The sequence below is a fragment of the Sinocyclocheilus rhinocerous genome, unplaced genomic scaffold, assembly GCF_001515625.1.
Source record: "Sinocyclocheilus rhinocerous isolate Xijiao unplaced genomic scaffold, SAMN03320098_v1.1 scaffold1623, whole genome shotgun sequence".
Classification (NCBI taxonomy): Eukaryota; Metazoa; Chordata; class Actinopteri; order Cypriniformes; family Cyprinidae; genus Sinocyclocheilus; species Sinocyclocheilus rhinocerous.
The window spans coordinates 265960-285894 of record NW_015657306.1 but is presented as its reverse complement, the minus strand read 5'-3'; the positions used below and the strand labels follow the sequence as shown (position 1 = coordinate 285894).

Genomic DNA, 19935 nt, shown 5'->3' with positions numbered 1-19935 from the left:
TTCCTGATATTATTGATCTTCGCAGAAAAGAAGGAAGCAAACTCATTGCATTTGCTGTCGGAGAGCATTTCACTGGGAATCTGACTTGGGGGGTTTGTCAGTCTCTCAACAGTAGCAAAAAGAGTGCGAGTGTTGTTTAAGTTACTGTTTATAAGGTTTGAGAAGAAGGTCTGTCTAGCTTTGCCTAGTTCCAAAATGAAGGCATGAAGGCTGTCTTTATAGATGCTATAGTGAAATTCAGGTTTTGTCTTCCGCCACATCCGCTCAGCTTTTCTGCATTGTCTTTTCATGCTGTTGAGTTTCTCAAAGGTGCTTTTTTGGAACAATACATTTTAGAATTTTCATTCAAACATTTAATGAGCAAAAGACTTTTAGAAATGACCATTTGATTCCTCATATAGGCTAGCCTAATATTTGTCTTTTCTTTCCCCAGATTTATCCAGCAGTTATTTGAGTGTGACTCCATCGCTGATTTATGCTGTGGTGGGCGTGGCCGCTGTTGCTCTGCTCGTTTGTTACGTCAGATCTAGAACGGATGTGAAAAAGAAAAAGCCAGCATCACAACCTCACTGACGCCATTTTCTTCTGCAGACACTAGGTGGCAGTAACTCATAATTGTTCAATCGAATTCATATCCACTTCATAATGTAAATAGAGGAAATGTGCTTCTTTGTAGTCTACCAAAATTCTTATCTCATTAAATGATCAGTTACCTGTATGCAAGACTACAGTCTGAATTACCAAATGTCAAACTCTCCTAGCAGGAACAACAATAGTTTTGCCTAATACAGTGGTTCTCATTTTTAAACTGCCCATTTAAAACTGTGTGATTCACCGTTTTAAAGGGGCAATGTGACAAATAAATTAAGGAGTTATTCTAAAAATAGTCATGTACTCACCCTCGGGTCTAATAACACATTGAATTTTATTTACAATTTTACTGCCCTACACTTTGAAAGTCACTGACCTAAAGCATCAACAAATACCTTCATAAACTTTGAGGCTCAACATCAATTTCAATCCACATCTCTTTATTTTGGAAATAACCGACTAACCAGTTACTGGAACTTTGGGCTTTCTATAAAAATACTAACGACAATGAAAAGGGAAAAACAAAAAGAGAATCAACTTTTAACACAAACAAACAGCACAGATCAGGGTCAAATTTCATCAGATGCAGCACAAAGCCTGTGAGTGTAAAGCAATAGTGTACGATGAGACATGTAATGACTTGCAGTGCTATGATACAGGGCAGAAAGCTAAGAATTACTGGAATGACAGCAGGAGCTGGGGTGGAGTCTTGTGGCTTTACATAAGAACCCTGAGGACATAAGTAACTGCCAGTTATTCTGTGGATCAGACAAGCTGAAAGAGCATAAACAAGGCATGCAAGTTTCTGATTTTAATGCATCACTTATGAAACAGCTTTTGTACAAGAATGAAGTAATTTCTGACTTAAGTCAATTGTTTTTAATAGTCATTTTAACTCTTGCTGCGTCTACATGCAAAATATAGATTTGTTAGTCAGAGGGGAATTTGGATATGCAAAAAAACAAAAACGAAACAAACAAACAAAAAGTTCAGTCCAATGTTGAACAAGTGGTTCAGTCTTTTATTTCCTATATATTAGACATGCTTGTTCTGCCACAACCTGATCAACGTAAAGGTATTGTCATCCTTCTGTCATACCAAGCCTATATAACATATGAAGATATTTTGAAAAAAAGTCTCCTTTTTATACAATATTTTTAATACACATTTTATACAATAAGAGTGAATGCGGCCCAATGTTGTCTGGACCCCAACATTCTTCAAAATCTTTTCTTTTAAGTTAAAAAGCAAAGAAAATCAAGGGCAAATCATGTTTTCCTCTCCTCGATCAAGTGTAGTAATACTGACAGATGCAGGTGTGCAAAGCCATTGTGGTGAAATGAGAGACTGCTTGCTGCTTGTTTGATCAGTGTCTATTGATGGTGGAGTATATGGTCTCTTCTGTCCCATTGGGCTTCTGTTGGACAACACAGACAGAAGGTAAGAAGTCTCACAAAACAAAAAACCAGCAGGCTCATTTTTATAGCATTTCTATAATTGTATGTATAGCAGTCAGTTCTTACTTCGAAACGCATTTTAAAAGTGAAAAGACAGAACACATCTATCTAGTATTTAGTGGATGCTACTGTTGATATTTATAGCTGAAAAATCATAATCTTACAAATGCTATGTTTTGATATTTCCAGAGTAATCACACTACTGAAAACCCCAGTTCTTCATACCAGAAGCTGGCAAAGTCACAAGGAAGAAGAGCATTGTTTTCTGATTAATGTGCTGGAGTTACAGAACTATCCCAGTAACAGTATACTGCCATTGCTTCATGCAAACTTTTAAACTTTTTTTACCATTTAAACATACATTTTACCATTTTTATCTGGTGTAAAAGTGAACATGCCCATGAGAGTCATACCTTGTTTTGTACATTAGGTAAAAATGTTGTTTCGGCGTAAGCTACCTCACTCTCGTCTGTCTGAACGGTTTCAGCAGCATGCGCACATGGTTCAAAATAATTCACTAAAGACAAGAATGAAAAAAAAAAGTAATAAAATCATTATTAAAACATAAATGCACATATGCTTGTTGCATTAGCTTACGATAAGACCTGCCTTTTGGCCTTGGTTTTCCGTATTTCCTGTAAAGACAGCACATCACAATTGCGATCACAGCCAGAACTACTGCAGAACAACTGCAGATTATTGCAATCGACCATGAACTGCAATCTGAAATTGAAAGAGGAAAAACAATAATTAACATTCACCTGTGCCTTTAAAGAAATAAATACTATTTATGGAAGAGCAATGATATGAAGGCAGAAAAGGAATTTAAAATGTTTTTTTGAAACTTAAATCCATTATACAGAATACCCTTTAAATAATTTTTTATTTTTACTTCCAGTATATAAATGTGCAGTCATGCCTTCATTTTTATCTTGCACTACTATACAGAAAGCAACAACTGTAGGTTGTTGGTATAATTGTCAAAATGGTCCGAAATAAGTACTGATTTATATATAAAAGTACTGAATATATAAAAAAGCTTGATAACACAGAACACCTTGAAAGTATTTTAACTCAATCTGAAATACCACCACCTGCATATTGTGAGATTTAAACTATAAATGGTATTTAGTGAAGCTATTTAGCTTAGTAAAAAAATAAATAAACCTTGATGTGGTCATACCTTGACAGAGTTCTCTGATGTCCAGATGTTGAGTCTGGTTGCTGATGGGATTGTTGAGCACACAGCTGTAGGTGTTTTTATCCTGATATTCCACCTCCAGAGGTAGAGAGAGACTGATGCTGAGATCAGACACACTGATGCTGGACAATAAACTGTTTCCTTTGTACCAGGAGAGAGTCACATGACCCACATTCACCACTGAACACAACAGTGCACATGTGGACACTGAGGATCTTTCAGATGATGGACAGTTTAAAGAGTTACCAGTGATGACAGGAACAGGAAGACGAGCTGGAAAACATGTACATTGAATACGCATATTGCTGTAATGTGGGCAAATTCTGACATGAGGGAAAGCAGGATCCAAATGCAGATTAAGTGGAACAATAATCAAAATATCCAACATGGAAACCAGAAGTGAGCTACACAACATTACCACCACGGATTGACAAGAACCAACTAAACACAAGAGCTACACAAAGGGTAAATTACCTACAAGACACAGGTGCACATAATTTGCTAATGACAAAGAGAAACAGGAACTGAACCAAATACAAAGGAGTCAACATAATAGTCCGCATTACAAAACAAAAACACAAAGACAGAATACATAACTGTACAGAAAATAAAGGCTGCATTACATTTTAGGGGTTATAGTTTGCTGGCTTAAAATAAAAAGTAGATTGGAAATACATTTTAATTTTTAGTGCTGTTAAAAGTCACTACTACCAGATCAATAATAAGCTTCACAACCATTTATACATATTTTAAGATGTTTTAAAGTCATATTTGACTCACCATAGACAGTAACATTGAATGTCTTGTCCGAGTTCCCTCTGTTGCTGTGGATCTGTAGTTTATAAAGTCCAGAGTCTGTGCTTCGGATGTTTCTGATGTTCAGAGATCCAGTGAAAGAGTCCAACTGCAGTCTGTCTCCAAATGTCTCATTACTGCTAAACATATCAATCACCTGCTTATAGATTTCAGCTATTCGATTCTCTTTAGGTCCAAACATCCACAGTATCTGATCATCTCTCTGTACTTCAGTAACATCAGTGTTTAGAGTGACAGAATCTCCCTCAGTTACTGACACTGACTTCATTACATCTGTATCACCACCAAACACACCTGAAACACATTCAGAAACCGTTTTCCCAGAATAATTGTAATGAAGGAGGTTTACAAATAGAAGGAGCCATTTAGAATTTACTAATATTAATAGTACTACTAATAATTCAAAATTATACTGTATTTTTTTTTCATTAGAATTACAGGAGCAAAACGATATTTTACAATTCCATGTATATGTAAATAAATTATATAATGTTAACATACCAACCTATTTGGATTTTTTTTTCAGGGTACAGACTTAACACACTAAGCATGAACTAAATAACATAAAATGCAACATAAAACACTTATATGAACATGACTGATAAAAAAGAAAGAAACTAAATAAATCTGCGGAGTTCCCTTTGCCCCATAACTAATATTGTTTACTTAACGTATTTTTTTTATTATCATACTGTACATTGTAAGGTGACATTATAGCCAACCAACCATTTATTTTTCTGTTAAAATTACTTTAATTTAATTAATTTTTACAGTATACTATTCTTAGCTTCTGAAGAAATTAACCTATTTTTATTGGTTTTATTCAGTTTCCTATGATTATACACTGGCAAATACAACTAAAAAACTATTACAAAACAAAAACAGCCACTGGATACTGCAGAATATGCAGAGTCGACTGTGCTTATTGGGAATGTTGATTATTTATAATACATGGTTATAATTATGTTTAGTGTTAATTAATTGTGTCAATTAAAGCTACCCTCGTGGAGATTACTACTTTCTTTGTGATCCTGTTAACGTTAGATAGCCTATACGTATGTGCGCGACAAAGAATGTTGCGCTCTTAAGTTTCTATAGAAAGATTGCCAATGACTGATCCAACATTTGGGCGCAACTTCCATCAAAGCTAATTTACTACATTATGTACGTTGTTTGTTTGGTAGGCAAGCCTACTGATTGATCCCATATCTGATAAACCCACAGAAATTCGCACATGTTTTTGGTCACAATCTATAACGTTGTGTTATAGGTGCAGACAGAGGATGATGCAGCGGAGAATACGCGAATAAATATCATATTTCTGTTTTAAACCCAACAGACTAAAGTCGAAGCGACACAGTTAAAACACTTACCATCCATGACCAACAGGAAGAGACATAAAAACGTTGTTTTACAAATAATAGTCCTCATTTTGTCCTAAAGATAATTGAAATCCACATGATGTGTTTTACGAGAACCGTCAAGTGTCCGATGGACAAAAGACAGCAACACGGATCTAACCGTGTTCAAACCGACCAGCGTCTACACATTTAATTTGCCCGATTTCATCAAATCGATAATTAAGAAAACTTTTTCTTCACGAACCTACAAATTAAAAAGAAAAAAGGTTTCACATGCAGTGCGTTTGAGGCGACCTCACTGTTTTTAGTCCCGCCCTTGACTATTACTGAGTGAAGTAGTTTTCTGGTACATTATAGGCTACTGTGTATTTTGTACTGTCTTTTTTTGCGATTTGAATATTATTAACGTCTTAAGATTTTGTTCATTCTGTCTTTTAACTGGAAAATGGTTTCTGTGTTTTGGAATAAAGATGGTTGGAGGCAGGTCCAAGCTTGTAGATAATCTTGGACCAGCAAGAAACCAGCTACACTCTTAAAAATAAAGGTGCTTCAAACGGTTCTTCAAGCGATGCCATAGATAGAAGAACCATTTTTGGTTCCACAACGAACCATTCAGTCAAAGGTTATTTAAAGAACCATCTCTTTTATACCTTTTTATAATCTGAAGAACCGCAAGAAACCAGCTACACTCTTAAAAATAAAGGTGCTTCAAACGAACCATTCAGTCAAAGGTTATTTAAAGAACCATCTCTTTTATACCTTTTTATAATCTGAAGAACCATTCTTCTTTCGCCGCAAAGGACCTTTTGTAAAACAGAAAGGTTCTTCAGATGTTAAAGGTTCTTTATGGAACCATTTAGACAAAAAGGTTCTTCTATGGCATCGTAAGCACCTTTATTTTTTAAGAGTGTGGTCATACAAGCTTAGGTTGTCAAAACAGTTTTTTTGGAACATATTGGTATGATTGTGTTGCACATAACATATGCTTAATGCACTTTTGAAATGTTAGTATTTGCCTCTCCTAGAGCTTTTGTTAACGTATATAAGTCAGTATTAAGATCAGGCCATCAGAAAAAACCTCATCCACCTACACCTTGCACCGGTACCGCATATGCACACACCACCACGCATCCATCTCTCAAACTCATTGTGCACAGGTTGCACATTCCACTGGTACAAACCACACTTCGATACACAACTTGGAGGTACAATACCCTGACCTAGATTTATAATAACAATACATTTATTGAGATGGTTAAACTAATTGCACATACACAATAACAATTCTTTGAAGCATTCACTTAATTTATTGGACTTTATTTGCTAACTCTACTAAACGCAATTCATACACATTTGTAGTTAAACCCTGCAGTGCAATGCAAAGTCTACAATCTGAATGATAAACCATGTTACAGTCTAATCATCACTGTGGTTTTCAGCTCTTCTCTTCTCTGAACCCAAAGCCCCTTCCTCATCTTTTTCACTCTTCTACAAAAACCCAAAGCAAACTGAGGCCTCTAATCTGACTCAACCATCTGAGATCAATGATCTTTTTGTGATGTTTGCAAGAAAAAAAAATGCAGAAGTTCTCACAGTTCAGGCCTAAAAGTCCCCATCAGTGCAGCGCAACTCACAACAGATTGTTGATTCTGATAAATACTAAAACAATAAAAACAGTGTACAAAAATAATCAGATTAGCACAATCATAAGCCTAATTAGGTCACTCGGGCTGAAGCGCCTGCCATGAGACCGTCTGCCGCATCACCTTCAGAGTGACCACCACTTCCTGTTGAGATACAACAAAGATCAAAGAGGTCAAAACCAAAATGCAGTGTGCATGCAGTTGTTGTTTTTTTTCACACGAACTAGTCACCCTTATGTGTAAGCGTCAACTTTCGGCATTTACAGTCACCAACGTTGTGATTGTATAAGACAAAATGTTTGTAGATAGTATATTAAAATGCAAATTAAGTTATTTAAATAAATTTATTCACCAGAATTTTAATACTATTCGTAAAAACTGCTTAGTTTCGTCAAGTAGAGTGCAGAGTGTAGTTTGACGGTTGGATGAGAGACTAGAATGCCAGTTCAAAGAAGTAAATTACTTCTAAATGTCCTCAAATGTCGATTTTTTTACCATAAAATAAGTGAGAATCTGCTTGATTATCTGACATGACATTATGGTACCACAAGAAAGTTTTTAAGTTGGAGTTTAATGTCATCCCACACCCGTGTTTCCAAAACAAATGAAGGAAATGTTTCCATACCACTGATATCAGGAAAAGTAATTTGGGCAGTTAGAATGTAGTTTAAAGATAGAGCTGTATATTGTAAACATGTTGCCCCAACAAAGCGTTTTAGAACCAATTCTAAATAACATTGGTGTAATTTGGGCATAAAGTCCCAAATTATTGTCCCTATTACTGCTTTTTTTTTATAATTAAGTATATTCCTTTTACAGACAAAATGCTAACAGATGTCACAGACTGATCTAAAACTTAATTTCATAAAACCCTCAGTTCACACTTTTTCACACTTTGGGTTCTGGTAGGCCACCATTTCCTGTAGATCAGAGATAGTTTTTTTTCAGACAAAATGCTAACAGATGTCACAGACTGATCTAAAACTTAATTTCATAAAACCCTCAGTTCACACTTTTTTCACACTTTGGGTTCTGGTAGGCCACCATTTCCTGTAGATCAGAGATAGTTTTTTTCCCCGCGGTCCCATTAGATTTACACTGAGCAGTAATTTCATGTTTATGTATTAAACTCCAATCGATTGATCAACTGTTGTTGTAGGATTTGATCTTTTGTCTTATAAAATGTCCCAACGTTTTCATTCGTTCCATGTTTTGTAGTCAACATTATGTTTAAGACTGACCAAACCTGCTTGTATCTCCAAACAGACAGTAAAAGGAAAGGGCTTCAGTATTTTGACTACCTTATTGGTCGAGTCGGTTGCCAAGTTACCGCTCCCAGATGGCCGATGTTATCTGATATGTGCGCCAACTGTCTTCTCTTTGCATACAGTGTGATATATCAGCATCACACAAAACACAAAGGACAGGGGGAATTTTGCATTCTGTGTGACATGGACAACAGAACCTTAGTGTCCCCCAGTGCTTACACACTCATTTCCTATTTCTAATGATAAACCTTCATCAGTAACTGAGAGCATCAATTACATTCAGAGGAAGTTGGCCTGGTTAATGGCAGTCTAAGGGAGGAGCCCAGTGTTTATACTGTAACTTGATCGGTTTCCAGTAAGTGCTGTCTGATTAACATGTTTACAATTGGTAGGGTTTAGTTTGAGGAGCTTCAAAGTAGGAAAGTTTTGTACATAAAAAGTGGGATTCCCTCATGATTCCAATGTTCAGTACCATTGTGGTTTATCAAGATACACCATTGTGTAAGCAGATTATGTAATGGAGGAGGGCTATAGTGTTCAAATTTTGCTTATAAATCATAAATCAGCTACTCATTTTAATACCTCCTACTTTCCTTTCAGATGCTCCACTTCCATTTTACAATGGTTCTGTCTGTTAGAGATAATATTCATACTGCTCAATAAAAATGAAACAAAATATTAGGAAAACATGTGAGGTACTGGGTGTAGGTGAGGTACTTCAAGTGTAATACGTCATGATGTAAGTGCGTAACGTAAAACAACAATACACTGGGGGAGCTGCAAACCTGTAATTGTGCATCAATACAAGTTTCGTATTTTTATCTTGGTCTGTCACTGTTTCACTTACCAAACCGCATCCTGTGTCAGAAGTCTCAAGACAGACCATGTAAAGCATCAGAGTTATTTAAAAAGACCTAACTTCCTGTGACAATGAAGTACAGTCTACCATGTTTGTCCTTTCCTCTACAAATATTGACATCAGGTCTCTGTTCAAAGAAAACGCACATAACCTACAACTGTGGGAACAATACAGTATGGTTAAACACACAGCCACGATTCCTAGCAAAGACACCTGAAAAAGGATCAGCAAAAGTATCCATTGTTTTCTTTCAGTACCCTGCCTCTCCCTCCCAGTCTTCTGCGCAGTGTTTATATCCTAAACACAAGGGGAGAGGGAGCTTGGGGATTTCCATGGAAAACAAGTGCAGTTGCTTTATCTGACAATACAGTAAGCAGAAATTGAGCCTGGGGGTTCTGCCGCTGTCTGACGCATGCTATAAAACCACAAGCCCACAAACATAAAAGAACAGAAATAGTCAATATATCTGACAATACAGTAAGCAGAAATTGAGCCTGGGGGTTCTGCCGCTGTCTGACGCATGCTATAAAACCACAAGCTCACAAACATAAAAGAACAGAAATAGTCAATATCCTAATGTGTTAGATAGATATCGAAATAAATCGCAGAAGTCAAAATTGCAAAAAATGTCCCAGATTACCCGAATTCACCCTAGGTATTGTCCAGATATTATAACCGTCATTATAATGGGTCTGTTTTATTACAGGAGCTAGAAGAAACTCTTGATGCTTATTAACTAGTACCACTGGCAGAGAAAAGAACAAGCTAACTAAATGCCGAGATTTTGTCTAAAATGTAGCAGATGCCCTACTTTGGTCTAAAATGAACTCAACCTGTATAAATGCATGTCACATTCACTAGCATGCTGTTGTACCAAATTAGTTACCTGCAACCTCATGACTAATTGTCCAACATAGCCTACACTATTTTGAGTTTGATATTGTTTAATCATAATGTGCAACATAATCCTGTTTACTTACTTGTGGCTAATGCTTGATCCTGTTTTGGGTGTGAATATAAAGTGCTTAATATCAGGAAACTAGCATGTCTGTCCTATCCCATATTAACAATGCAGGTTCATTATTAACAGTGGCATATTAACAATTTCACAATTATTTAACATCCTGTTTACTTACTTGTGGCTAATGCTTGATCCTGTTTTGGGTGTGAATATAAAGTGCTTAATATCAGGAAACTAGCATGTCTGTCCTATCCCATATTAACAATGCAGGTTCATTATTAACAATTTCACAATTATTTAACAATTCTGTAAATTACATTTAGTATACAAAACATTTTTAAATATACAGTTTTAGAAAATGTCTTTATTGTTGCTGAAATCGAAAATAGACAGGGCTTTTAATTTAAACTTTCCTGCCACCAACTGGAATATTTGAGCATGTGACAACTAACATATAGCATTGTGAGGAAAATGTTTTAGAATAGTGCTATAATATAAACAAAAATGTGCTGAAATACTGATGACACTGAACCCTATGCCATAAGCAACCGTGAGAAATAAGCAACATTTTATTGTAAACCTGTGTACAAAGAGACTGGAGCAAGATGGTGACCTAGTTTCTGAACAGTATTTTATCAGAATGAAGGAAATGCAAGTTCAGACAAGGTATATTAGCTTGGCGTTGCAGGAATTATAATGGTTATAAAGATGATATAAAAGATGATATCAAACAAAAAATAGATTTATTAACAAATTTAAAGTGAAAATCAACAACAAAGGGAGCAAATTCAGGAGTGGACAAGGCCAAAATAAACAAAAATTACTAGGGTTTTAGTACCCTGTAACTTTATCTGACAATACAGTAAGCAGAAATTGAGCCTGGGGGTTCTGCCGCTGTCTGACGCATGCTATAAAACCACAAGCTCACAAACATAAAAGAACAGAAATAGTCAATATCTTGTACTTAGGCTGTTGTAATCATTTCTATATTCTAGTTTCTTTAAATATCTAACTTTACAGTTTTCTATAAAATGCATATAACAATGGAAAATATGTGTAAATGCAACAAAAAGCTGTAATGCTATCTTAAAGGTCCACAAAGTGATATTTTGTTTACTTTGCTCCGACACCTGGCGTCTTTGCTTACAAAACCCTTGCATTTTAAGGACGTTTTTCATGGTGCTCTTCACTACTGAACAAACCCTTTTCATCGGGAGTAACGCTCAAGTCACAACTCGTTACTGAGGCGTTATTTGCCAGGTCAAACCATTTTACAAAACAGGTGAATCGTAAGATAATTTTTTGTGATATAGACACTGTTTACGTGCACACTCTGTGTCATAATAAAGAGGTTAGAATGAAATTGAACTTTTTCACGAGGAGTAAGAACTTGAAGACCTAAAGGACTGCCCTCATCTCGAAACCCGGGAAAAGGCTCTTTATTTTCCCGCCGGCGTCAAACGTCAAATTCCCCCGTGCTCTTTTCCTCGCGCCTTGTCAAAGAAGCATGCAGTGACGTGACGTAAATGATTGCATACATTAAATCGTTTCTGCCACCTTCTGGTCGTTAAATGCTATTACTTTCTAGTGGTGAGAAATACAGACAGAAATCACATTGAAATGTATTAAATAAAAGATAGCTTCAGCCTGGAGAAATAAAGTTATTGTAAAACATACTTTTTATTTAGTACAAAATTAATACATTTCCCAACACAAACATGATTACCCCATTAGTTAAACTTAAAAAATAACATGCTCAGTAGGCCAAAATAAACAAAAATTACTAGGGTTTTAGTACCCTGTAAATCCCCCCCCCCCAAAAAAAAACATTACAAAAAAATACAACACAACTTACCTAACTCCCTTAACACAAAACATAGAACAAACAATATATGCAAAAGAAAAGGCGTTACACTCCCTACTTCCCTTAAACTAAGTATTTACAAATGATATTCACACAATATAACTGAAGACAAAAATAATTCCAAGAATTAGAAAATCAATTGGAACGCAAGCATGTTTTTCAAAGCATACACAGTCACAGAGGAAACCAAGACAGCACAAAACAAATGGCACGCAACACTTTTTAGCGTGTTTGGGTCCTTTTCACTGGAACCAGGAGCAGACCAATCAGGATCTCTGCTGGCATTGAGCGCAGGCCACACCTTCTCCAGCACAGACACACTCAGAAACACATACATATACTTCTAAAAGACCTCAGATGTAACAGTGTCACCAATTTAAAACAAATAAATCAAAATATGTTAAAACTATTTTCAAACTAATGGACTTCTGGATTTCCAATTCATGTTACAACACTTGGATTCAAGAAGTAGAGTTTATCCATTAAAAAAAAAAAAAAAGTCACATCAAACTATGAATATTGTATCTATAAATTCTACTGTTTCTGTAAATTAATCACTATAAGCACTAGATTATACTCACGACCCTGTGTTTGTTTCCTATAAATCCAGTAGAAAAATATTCCAACTGCCAGATAAACTGGAATCAGTGGTAAAAGATAGAATAGTAACAGGGTCTGCAACAGAGAAGCAACTTTTACACAGAGCTAAACATTTCACAATAAAAGTAATGTTCAACGTCTATTATACAAAACAACAGAGCCATGAATATCTTCACTGACATACCTGCACATGTGTGACAGAGTTGAGTGATGTCCAGATGTCTGGTCTGGTTGCTGATGGGATTGTTGAGCACACAGCTGTAGGTGTTTTTATCCTGATATTCCACCTCCAGAGGTAGAGAGAGACTGATGCTGAGATCAGACGCACTGATGCTGGACAATAAACTGTTTCCTTTGTACCAGGAGAGAGTCACATGACCCACATTCACCACTGAACACACCAATGAACAATTCTGCTGTGATGATGATGATGATGATTATGATGAAGAAGAACAGTTTGTTAAGTCTCTTATGGTAGCCGTGGGCAGATGAGCTGTAAAACAGAATAAAAAAATGTAACACCCACATTAATGTCCATAATATAACACACAAACACAAATTATTTCATATCCAGAATTCTCACCATAAACAGAGACATTAAATGTGGTTGACGTCACTTTGCTGGTGGGATCAGAATTGACGTTATTGAGGTAATAAAGTCCGGAGTCTGTGGTTCTGATGTTTCTGATGGTTAGAGATCCAGTTTTAAAGTCCACCTGTAGTCGATTTCTGAATATATCAGAATGAACATAATTAGAATTAGAATTAATGCTAGAAAAAAGGTCAGCAATGCGCGTGTGTTGTTGTCCAAACGTCCACATTGTGTGATCCTCTTGATTATGTGGTCTTTATTGTAGAAACACCAGTGTGTAGAGTGACAGATTATCCCTCCATCACTGATATCGACTTCATTACATCTGTATCAACACCTGAAACACAGACGGAAATGATAGACATATTGCTAATATTTAACAACCGTTATTTCATAGGTAGGCCTATATTGTGATTTGATAAAACAAACAACATAAACAAGAAAGAAAATACAAAAACATTTTGAAAATTTAAATGAAAAGAAAACGTTGCAACAGCTGAAATCATGAACATAATATGTATTATCGGAGACAGAGCAGCAGAAATGGGTGATCATACACTGTAAAAAATGATTGTGATTTTAACAGTGAAAGACTGTAAAAATGCTACAGTAAAAACCTGTTAACTAGTTAACAGTAAGTTTCCATACAATATTCGGTAAATAAATGTAATTACATTTAATGTAATTTTACAGTAAAATACTGTTAAAAATACGGTTTTTGGAAGTGAAAAAGAAAAAGTCATTGTATAATTTACAGTGACAAACCGTAAATTGACACTCACAGAATCCCCTGCATGACACTTCATATTTGATGTTTTTTTTTTATTTTTTTTTTTAAATGAAGGGTAGGGGCGTGTTTGTTTTGGTGATTTCAAATATCAACATTGGCTACCAGAAATCACTTACTCTGCCTTTAAGTCTGTAAAACCTAAAATGTTGCTACTATATTTCTTACAGTGAAGTTCTGGCAACCACAGCTGCCGGTATTTTACAGTAAATGTCACAGATTTTTTTTGACAGTGTATTCTTCGCCCAAAAATCCAGAATAATTAAACTCCACTTTTGCTTCATTCATACTTGGGCCAACGCGGAAATAAAATCAACCAATAAGCCGAAACTAAGGAACTAAGGACAAAAAATGTTTAGTGTGACTGACCTCATTGCACATGGCCTCCAGTTATATCTTGCTTGTACGTTTATTTTATTTATTTATTTAAGTGGAATGATGCCAAATTGGCAATGCTAATAGGCTTCAGCATGTCCGCGACCCTATGTTTGGAAAATGGATGCATGAAATGCTGAAAGGAAAAAAACAAGAAGAACAACTTCAAAATGAATTCACACGACATCACCACCTCGTAAAATAGTTACGTTTTTTTCATCAGATCATGAGATTCTTGCAGCCTGGGGTGAGGCAGACTAACATATAATTAATTAATATGCTAATTAAATCATATGGATCTTATCATCTATGTCTGTGATATTTTATTTATTTAAAACTAAACACTGAAACATTAGAAAAAACCTGTTGTAAATATTGCATACGTTTCTTTTTCTTTCATTTTTATTGAATTGGCTTGCGAAAAAATGTTTAGACAACTCCTGAAAAGTGCTGTAGGGGGCAGCATTTACATATTATACAAGTGCAGAGGAATTCTTTAATCTCAATGTAAATTAATTTAAATCCAAACCTGCATTTTGAAAAACAGGATTATGTAATTTTACCTAGGCATGCAGAATGTCAAGTTAAAATAGTATAGGCTCCAGAAAAATCCAAAATCCAAAACAGAGTCTTTATGAAAATCCATTTTGAATTTATGTGTGATTCATACAAGAAAAATATATTTTAGTCTGAGTTAAAGTTATACAGTTCATAGTCATGAATCTGCAAATGGGATTCAGGATGTCATGGGAAAAGACAAGCACATCAATTACAAATCCTATATAATCCTATATATAGATTATTATCCTACTATTATAATCCTTTATATAGATTGTGATGTTTTTTTTTTATTAGTTGTTACAGAATTATCATAACGTGTGATTTAAAAGAGATTTTTCTCCATAAAAGAGATTTTTCATGCAGAATGTCAAGTTAAAATAGTATAGGCTCCAGAAAAATCCAAAATCCAAAACAGAGTCTTTATGAAAATCCATTTTGAATTTATGTGTGATTCATACAAGAAAAATATATTTTAGTCTGAGTTAAAGTTATACAGTTCATAGTCATGAATCTGCAAATGGGATTCAGGATGTCATGGGAAAAGACAAGCACATCAATTACAAATCCTATATAATCCTATATGTAGATTATTATCCTACTATTATAATCCTTTATATAGATTGTGATGTTTTTTTTAAATTAGTTGTTACAGAATTATCATAACGTGTGATTTAAAAGAGATTTTTCTCCATAAAAGAGATTTTAGTTTTTTTGTGGTGTCCTTAAGGAGGATGAATTGGGAATCAAATCTCCATTTTGCTGTCCATCATATTTGGTGTCTGGTGTGTCCCCGCTGGATGCCACTGCTATTAAAATGATATTTCAAATACACTGTTATAATGCCATTTTAAACTTGTATTAAACGGTTTTTATTGAATGTATTATGATTTTTTTTCTTGTATCTAACCTGCTGGGAAACTTTGACGGGTCTCAGTTTACAGCCTGGCGTCTGTTGAACACAAAAATTCAGATCGTGAGATCTTCCACTGACTGACTGACCATCAGTTATCCATTTCTGTATTTATAACTTCTCATTATAATCTAGTACTTTTCAATTGTTTTCTAACAGTCTTCAACATGCTAAAGGATGCCAAATCATAAACTAAAACCACAAAGGCAATAAAGACTAAATATTGTTCCTCCACTTGTACAAACATAAATGGTAATTACAAAACATATTGTGGTGTCATTTTAACTATTTTCTAAGTCATAGGCTATATCAGCGATACTTGCCATTTTGATTTGCTTGTCTACATTTCCAGACTTTCAAAAATTATATCATATATAATAATATCAATATAATTATATAATATAAAAAAATAAAGACTAAATATTGTTCCTCCACTTGTACAAACATAAATGGTAATTACAAAACATATTGTGGTGTCATTTTAACTATTTTCTAAGTCATAGGCTATATCAGCGATACTTGCCATTTTGATTTGCTTGTCTACATTTCCAGACTTTCACACCTGCAATGATGACCAGCACAAACAATAAAACAGCAGCAAAAGTCCAACCACTTATCATACTTTGTTTCAGCATGTGGCTCTGATCTGTAATGATGATAAGAAAACAGTAATTACTGAAAGCAAATTCTGAAAATCCTGTTTTTAAGCAACAGAATAAACGTACAAATACAGCAGCATGATTTTATTTTATTTTTTTGGCCTTCCAATGGTTTTGTTTCACAGTTTTAAATGTGTGATTAAAATATAAAAAATTGTAAAAAAAAATAAATAAAAATAAATTAGACTAGAAGTGTATGGTTTCTTACCCTATTATCTGTTTACTGCCATAGCTTACTAAATGAACACTAATATCAAATGCCAGCAAACCTGAACAAAGCTGACTGATGTCCAGATGTCTGGTCTGGTTGCTGATGGGATTGTTGAGCACACAGCTGTAGGTGTTTTTATCCTGATATTCCACCTCCAGAGGTAGAGAGAGACTGATGCTGAGATCAGACACACTGATGCTGGACAATAAACTGTTTCCTTTGTACCAGGAGAGAGTCACATGACCCACATTCAACACTGAACACAGCAATGAACAACTGGACACTGATGATCCTGATGATGATGAAGAACATTGTGGAGATTCTCTGGTGATGACAGGAATGGGCAGATGAGCTGGAAAACCAGAGAGAATAAAGAATTTTGTAGGGGAATTACAGTTAAACCACATAGAGACCAATATGCTCAATGAAGACCAGGAGTAAAATCTGAAGTTCTGTCAGTTGACAGAGAGTTTACTGAAGAAGACAGAGTTCTCCACACTTCCAAAGGCTGTAGAAAATGAGTAAGAGGAGCTAGCCTTTAACTAACTTAGAATACAGAAAGACTAGTACAACTGTTCCTTTGGCATGGTCACATGCCTGTCATATTCCTAAACAACCCCTGTAAATACGCCATTAGATAAAACATAGGCAGTATCGTTTCCCTTCGAGGTTGAGCTGTGGTACATCACTTGAACAGAACATTACATTCACATGGAGCACAGAGCACTTATACAAACTAAAACACATGATTCACTGTCATAGTTTAACATATAGCACCTAATGGTCAACTCAAAAAAAAAAAAAAAAAAATCATAAACTTAAAGCATGCATAAGAGTTAGTAGATACATATGGTGAGTGAGTGACCTTCTTGGCCCTAGGCACAGTTAGTTTTTATATGTCTCATACAGCTATCATTAGAACCACAGAATAAAATTAATAAGAACAAAGTTCAAACTGATAACCCTTTTCTATTAAATATAACATTTGATTATATAATATAATATCTTTATTCTCTGGAAGCTGGGCTAAATGAGTGTACTGTTACTGCATTCCTGACATGGGTCAGATTCCCAGTCACCTCTCAGATACCAAATACAGACATTGCCATAACATTAATACCAGAATAGCAGTGCTGGGGAAAGTTAGCCTACTTTTAAAAGTAATGCATTACAATATTATAATATAAAAAAAGTAATTGCTAATCGTTACTTTTTATGAAAAGCAATCCATTATGTTACTTTTGCGTTACTTTTTGTCACCTGGGCTGGGCTTGCTTATTTGTTTTTAATAACATGAAATGCAAAACTTTTTTATTTTTGGCAACTGTAAAGGCCTTTTCACACCAAAAGTGAAATGATTAAGCCTCAGCCTGAAAGAAGTGCCTCTGCACCTCACTCCTGATTTCTCACAACATGGGGACAGGAGAGGTGTCAGTGAATAAATGGGAAAACAAAGTAACTTGCATTACTTATTTGTAAAAGTAACTTAGATATTTCATAGTAAGTAATGTGTTACTTTACTAGTTACTTGAAAAAGTAATCTGATTACGTAACTAGCATTACTTGTAATGTGTTACCCCAACACTGGAGAATATGTATTAATAGGTTTTAAGAAAACTATGATTATGTATATTCATAAATGATTAATTTACTCACTATAGACAGTAACATTGAAACCACTGCATTTGAAATGTTTACTGTTGATCTGTAGTTTATAGATTCCAGAGATTGTTTTGTTGGTGTTTGTGATGTCGAGATCTCCAGTTTGACTGTCAAGCAGGAGTCTGTCAATGGACCTCCCACTATCATAGCCAAATAGGTAGACATGTTTATTAAGAATTTCAGCAATGAGTCTCTCTCGAGGTCCAAACATCCACAGGATTTGATCTTCCATCTGTAAGTCTGTAAAATTACTGTCCAGAGTGACAGAATCTCCCTCCATCACCAACACCTGTGCCTGTGTTGTAGCTGTTTCAGCAATAAAACATCACAGGACAATAAACAGCATGATACATATTTATCTCAGTGGTGGAATGAGGAGTAACATTCTGATTGCATTCTGATAGATTTGTGAGAATTAAGTAAACACCTTCTATTATCTTTAAATGGTAAACGCTTTTACTGTAAAACACCAGGAAACAAACTAGTGAACTCAGTGAAATAAAATGTCTGACAGAATTCAGATGAAGTCGGTAAATAAATGCCACATACCTGAACACGACTGACAGAGTTGCGTGATGTTGAGACGTGTAATCTGGCTGCTGATGTGATTGTTGAACACACAGCTGTAGTTGTTTTTATCCTTATTTTCCACCTCCAGACATAGAACGGGATCGATATTAATATCAGAAACTTTAGTCATGGAGAATAAACTGCTTACGTTATACAAGGTTAGAGTCGCATTTGGAACGTTCTTCGCTGAACACACCAACACACACTTTGTCCTTAATGATCCTTCTGTACATGGTCGATACTTTCTGATAATTTCAGGAGTTGGGAGCTGGAAATGATTAGAGAATGTTAAAAAAAAAAGTACAGAAACGTTCAATTAGTATATGTTAAAGAATATTATACATCATGAGTGTTGAGATATCCCTCCATCACTGAATCGGTCCTCATTTAATCTGCCTTTGCATCTAAAGCACCTGAAACAGACCAGAACAATTTACAAAACGGTTCATTTCATACAAAACATCAATTAATGAATATTTTACCAAAGAAATCGCAACACAGAAAAACATTAGTAAGTAAAACAGTTAGCCTACCACAAAGCCATAAAAAGAGCAAAAGAAATTGGTGCTCCATGTTTACAGGCCTACAAGAAAAACAACAAATCAATTCTCTCAGATAGGTCTAAATTTGGAAACAGAAATCCAGATTTTGTTGTTGTTGAAATACAAAAAGTATTATTCGTTAAGTGATAGTGATGTACCGGGTTTTCTCAATAATCGGGGTTAGTGCGCCTAATCCTGCTTTTCAACAGCCCATCTATAACAAAAAACACTATATAATTGAAATGAAAGTGAAAAATAGTCACGAGTCATATGCCAGTAAGGGATCTGATGCGACCGCAAAATCTGAACCAAAATGAAAACGAAGTTATAGGCTACTATATATTTTACTTGATATATTAGTAGTGTGTGTAACTTATAAGCGCATTAGAGAATGAATCGTGTCAAAATATGCCCTGGGCAGGGTTATTATTAAAGGGGTCATATG

The 19935-nt window shown here is 35.2% G+C and overlaps 3 protein-coding genes and 1 long non-coding RNA gene across 4 annotated transcripts; all 4 read right to left on the bottom strand.

Annotated features, from left to right (window-relative positions):
• Positions 1 to 1056: 1056 nt before the first annotated feature.
• LOC107720998 (SLAM family member 5-like) lies at positions 1057 to 5575 on the bottom strand. The gene is made up of 6 exons (XM_016528843.1): positions 5439 to 5575; positions 4030 to 4359; positions 3232 to 3522; positions 2658 to 2771; positions 2462 to 2565; positions 1057 to 2008 (listed from the first exon to the last, which is right to left on the bottom strand). The coding sequence occupies exons 1-6, from the start codon at positions 5494 to 5496 to the stop codon at positions 1958 to 1960; spliced, it is 948 nt and encodes a 315-aa protein (XP_016384329.1). The 5' UTR covers positions 5497 to 5575; the 3' UTR covers positions 1057 to 1957.
• A 1572-nt stretch (positions 5576 to 7147) lies between these two features.
• Positions 7148 to 13442, bottom strand: LOC107720983 (natural killer cell receptor 2B4-like). Its single transcript, XM_016528824.1, has 6 exons — positions 13205 to 13442; positions 13101 to 13114; positions 12806 to 13025; positions 9454 to 9493; positions 9284 to 9353; positions 7148 to 7213 (listed from the first exon to the last, which is right to left on the bottom strand). The coding sequence occupies exons 1-6, from the start codon at positions 13440 to 13442 to the stop codon at positions 7148 to 7150; spliced, it is 648 nt and encodes a 215-aa protein (XP_016384310.1).
• Positions 13443 to 13503: 61 nt separating this feature from the next.
• Positions 13504 to 18677, bottom strand: LOC107720982 (SLAM family member 9-like). The gene is made up of 3 exons (XM_016528823.1): positions 18373 to 18677; positions 16775 to 17068; positions 13504 to 13550 (listed from the first exon to the last, which is right to left on the bottom strand). The coding sequence occupies exons 1-3, from the start codon at positions 18656 to 18658 to the stop codon at positions 13504 to 13506; spliced, it is 627 nt and encodes a 208-aa protein (XP_016384309.1). The 5' UTR covers positions 18659 to 18677.
• A 233-nt stretch (positions 18678 to 18910) lies between these two features.
• Positions 18911 to 19533, bottom strand: LOC107721004 (uncharacterized). The gene is made up of 3 exons (XR_001637668.1): positions 19482 to 19533; positions 19291 to 19361; positions 18911 to 19216 (listed from the first exon to the last, which is right to left on the bottom strand). It is a non-coding gene; the product is annotated as an uncharacterized LOC107721004 (long non-coding RNA).
• Positions 19534 to 19935: the final 402 nt, after the last annotated feature.

Bases quoted from the DNA above. Each gene is read 5' to 3' on its own strand.
- LOC107720998 (XM_016528843.1), bottom strand. From the start codon at position 5,496: ATGAGGACTATTATTTGTAAAACAACGTTTTTATGTCTCTTCCTGTTG. The intron at 2,772-3,231 runs GTATGACCACAT...TTTCAATTTCAG, and splicing joins CATCAGAGAACTCTGTCAAG to ATTGCAGTTCATGGTCGATT. The intron at 2,009-2,461 runs GTATGACTCTCA...GTTGTCCAACAG, and splicing joins TACCTAATGTACAAAACAAG to AAGCCCAATGGGACAGAAGA.
- LOC107720983 (XM_016528824.1), bottom strand. From the start codon at position 13,442: ATGTGGACGTTTGGACAACAACACACGCGCATTGCTGACCTTTTTTCT. The intron at 9,354-9,453 runs GTACTGAAAGAA...TTGTTCCCACAG, and splicing joins GACTGGGAGGGAGAGGCAGG to TTGTAGGTTATGTGCGTTTT. The intron at 7,214-9,283 runs GTAGACTGTACT...GTATCTCAACAG, and splicing joins TAGAGGAAAGGACAAACATG to GAAGTGGTGGTCACTCTGAA.
- LOC107720982 (XM_016528823.1), bottom strand. From the start codon at position 18,658: ATGGAGGGAGATTCTGTCACTCTGGACAGTAATTTTACAGACTTACAG. The intron at 17,069-18,372 runs GTGAGTAAATTA...CTGGTTTTCCAG, and splicing joins TTTCAATGTTACTGTCTATA to CTCATCTGCCCATTCCTGTC. The intron at 13,551-16,774 runs GTTTGCTGGCAT...TCTGTGTTTCAG, and splicing joins CATCAGTCAGCTTTGTTCAG to GTGTTGATACAGATGTAATG.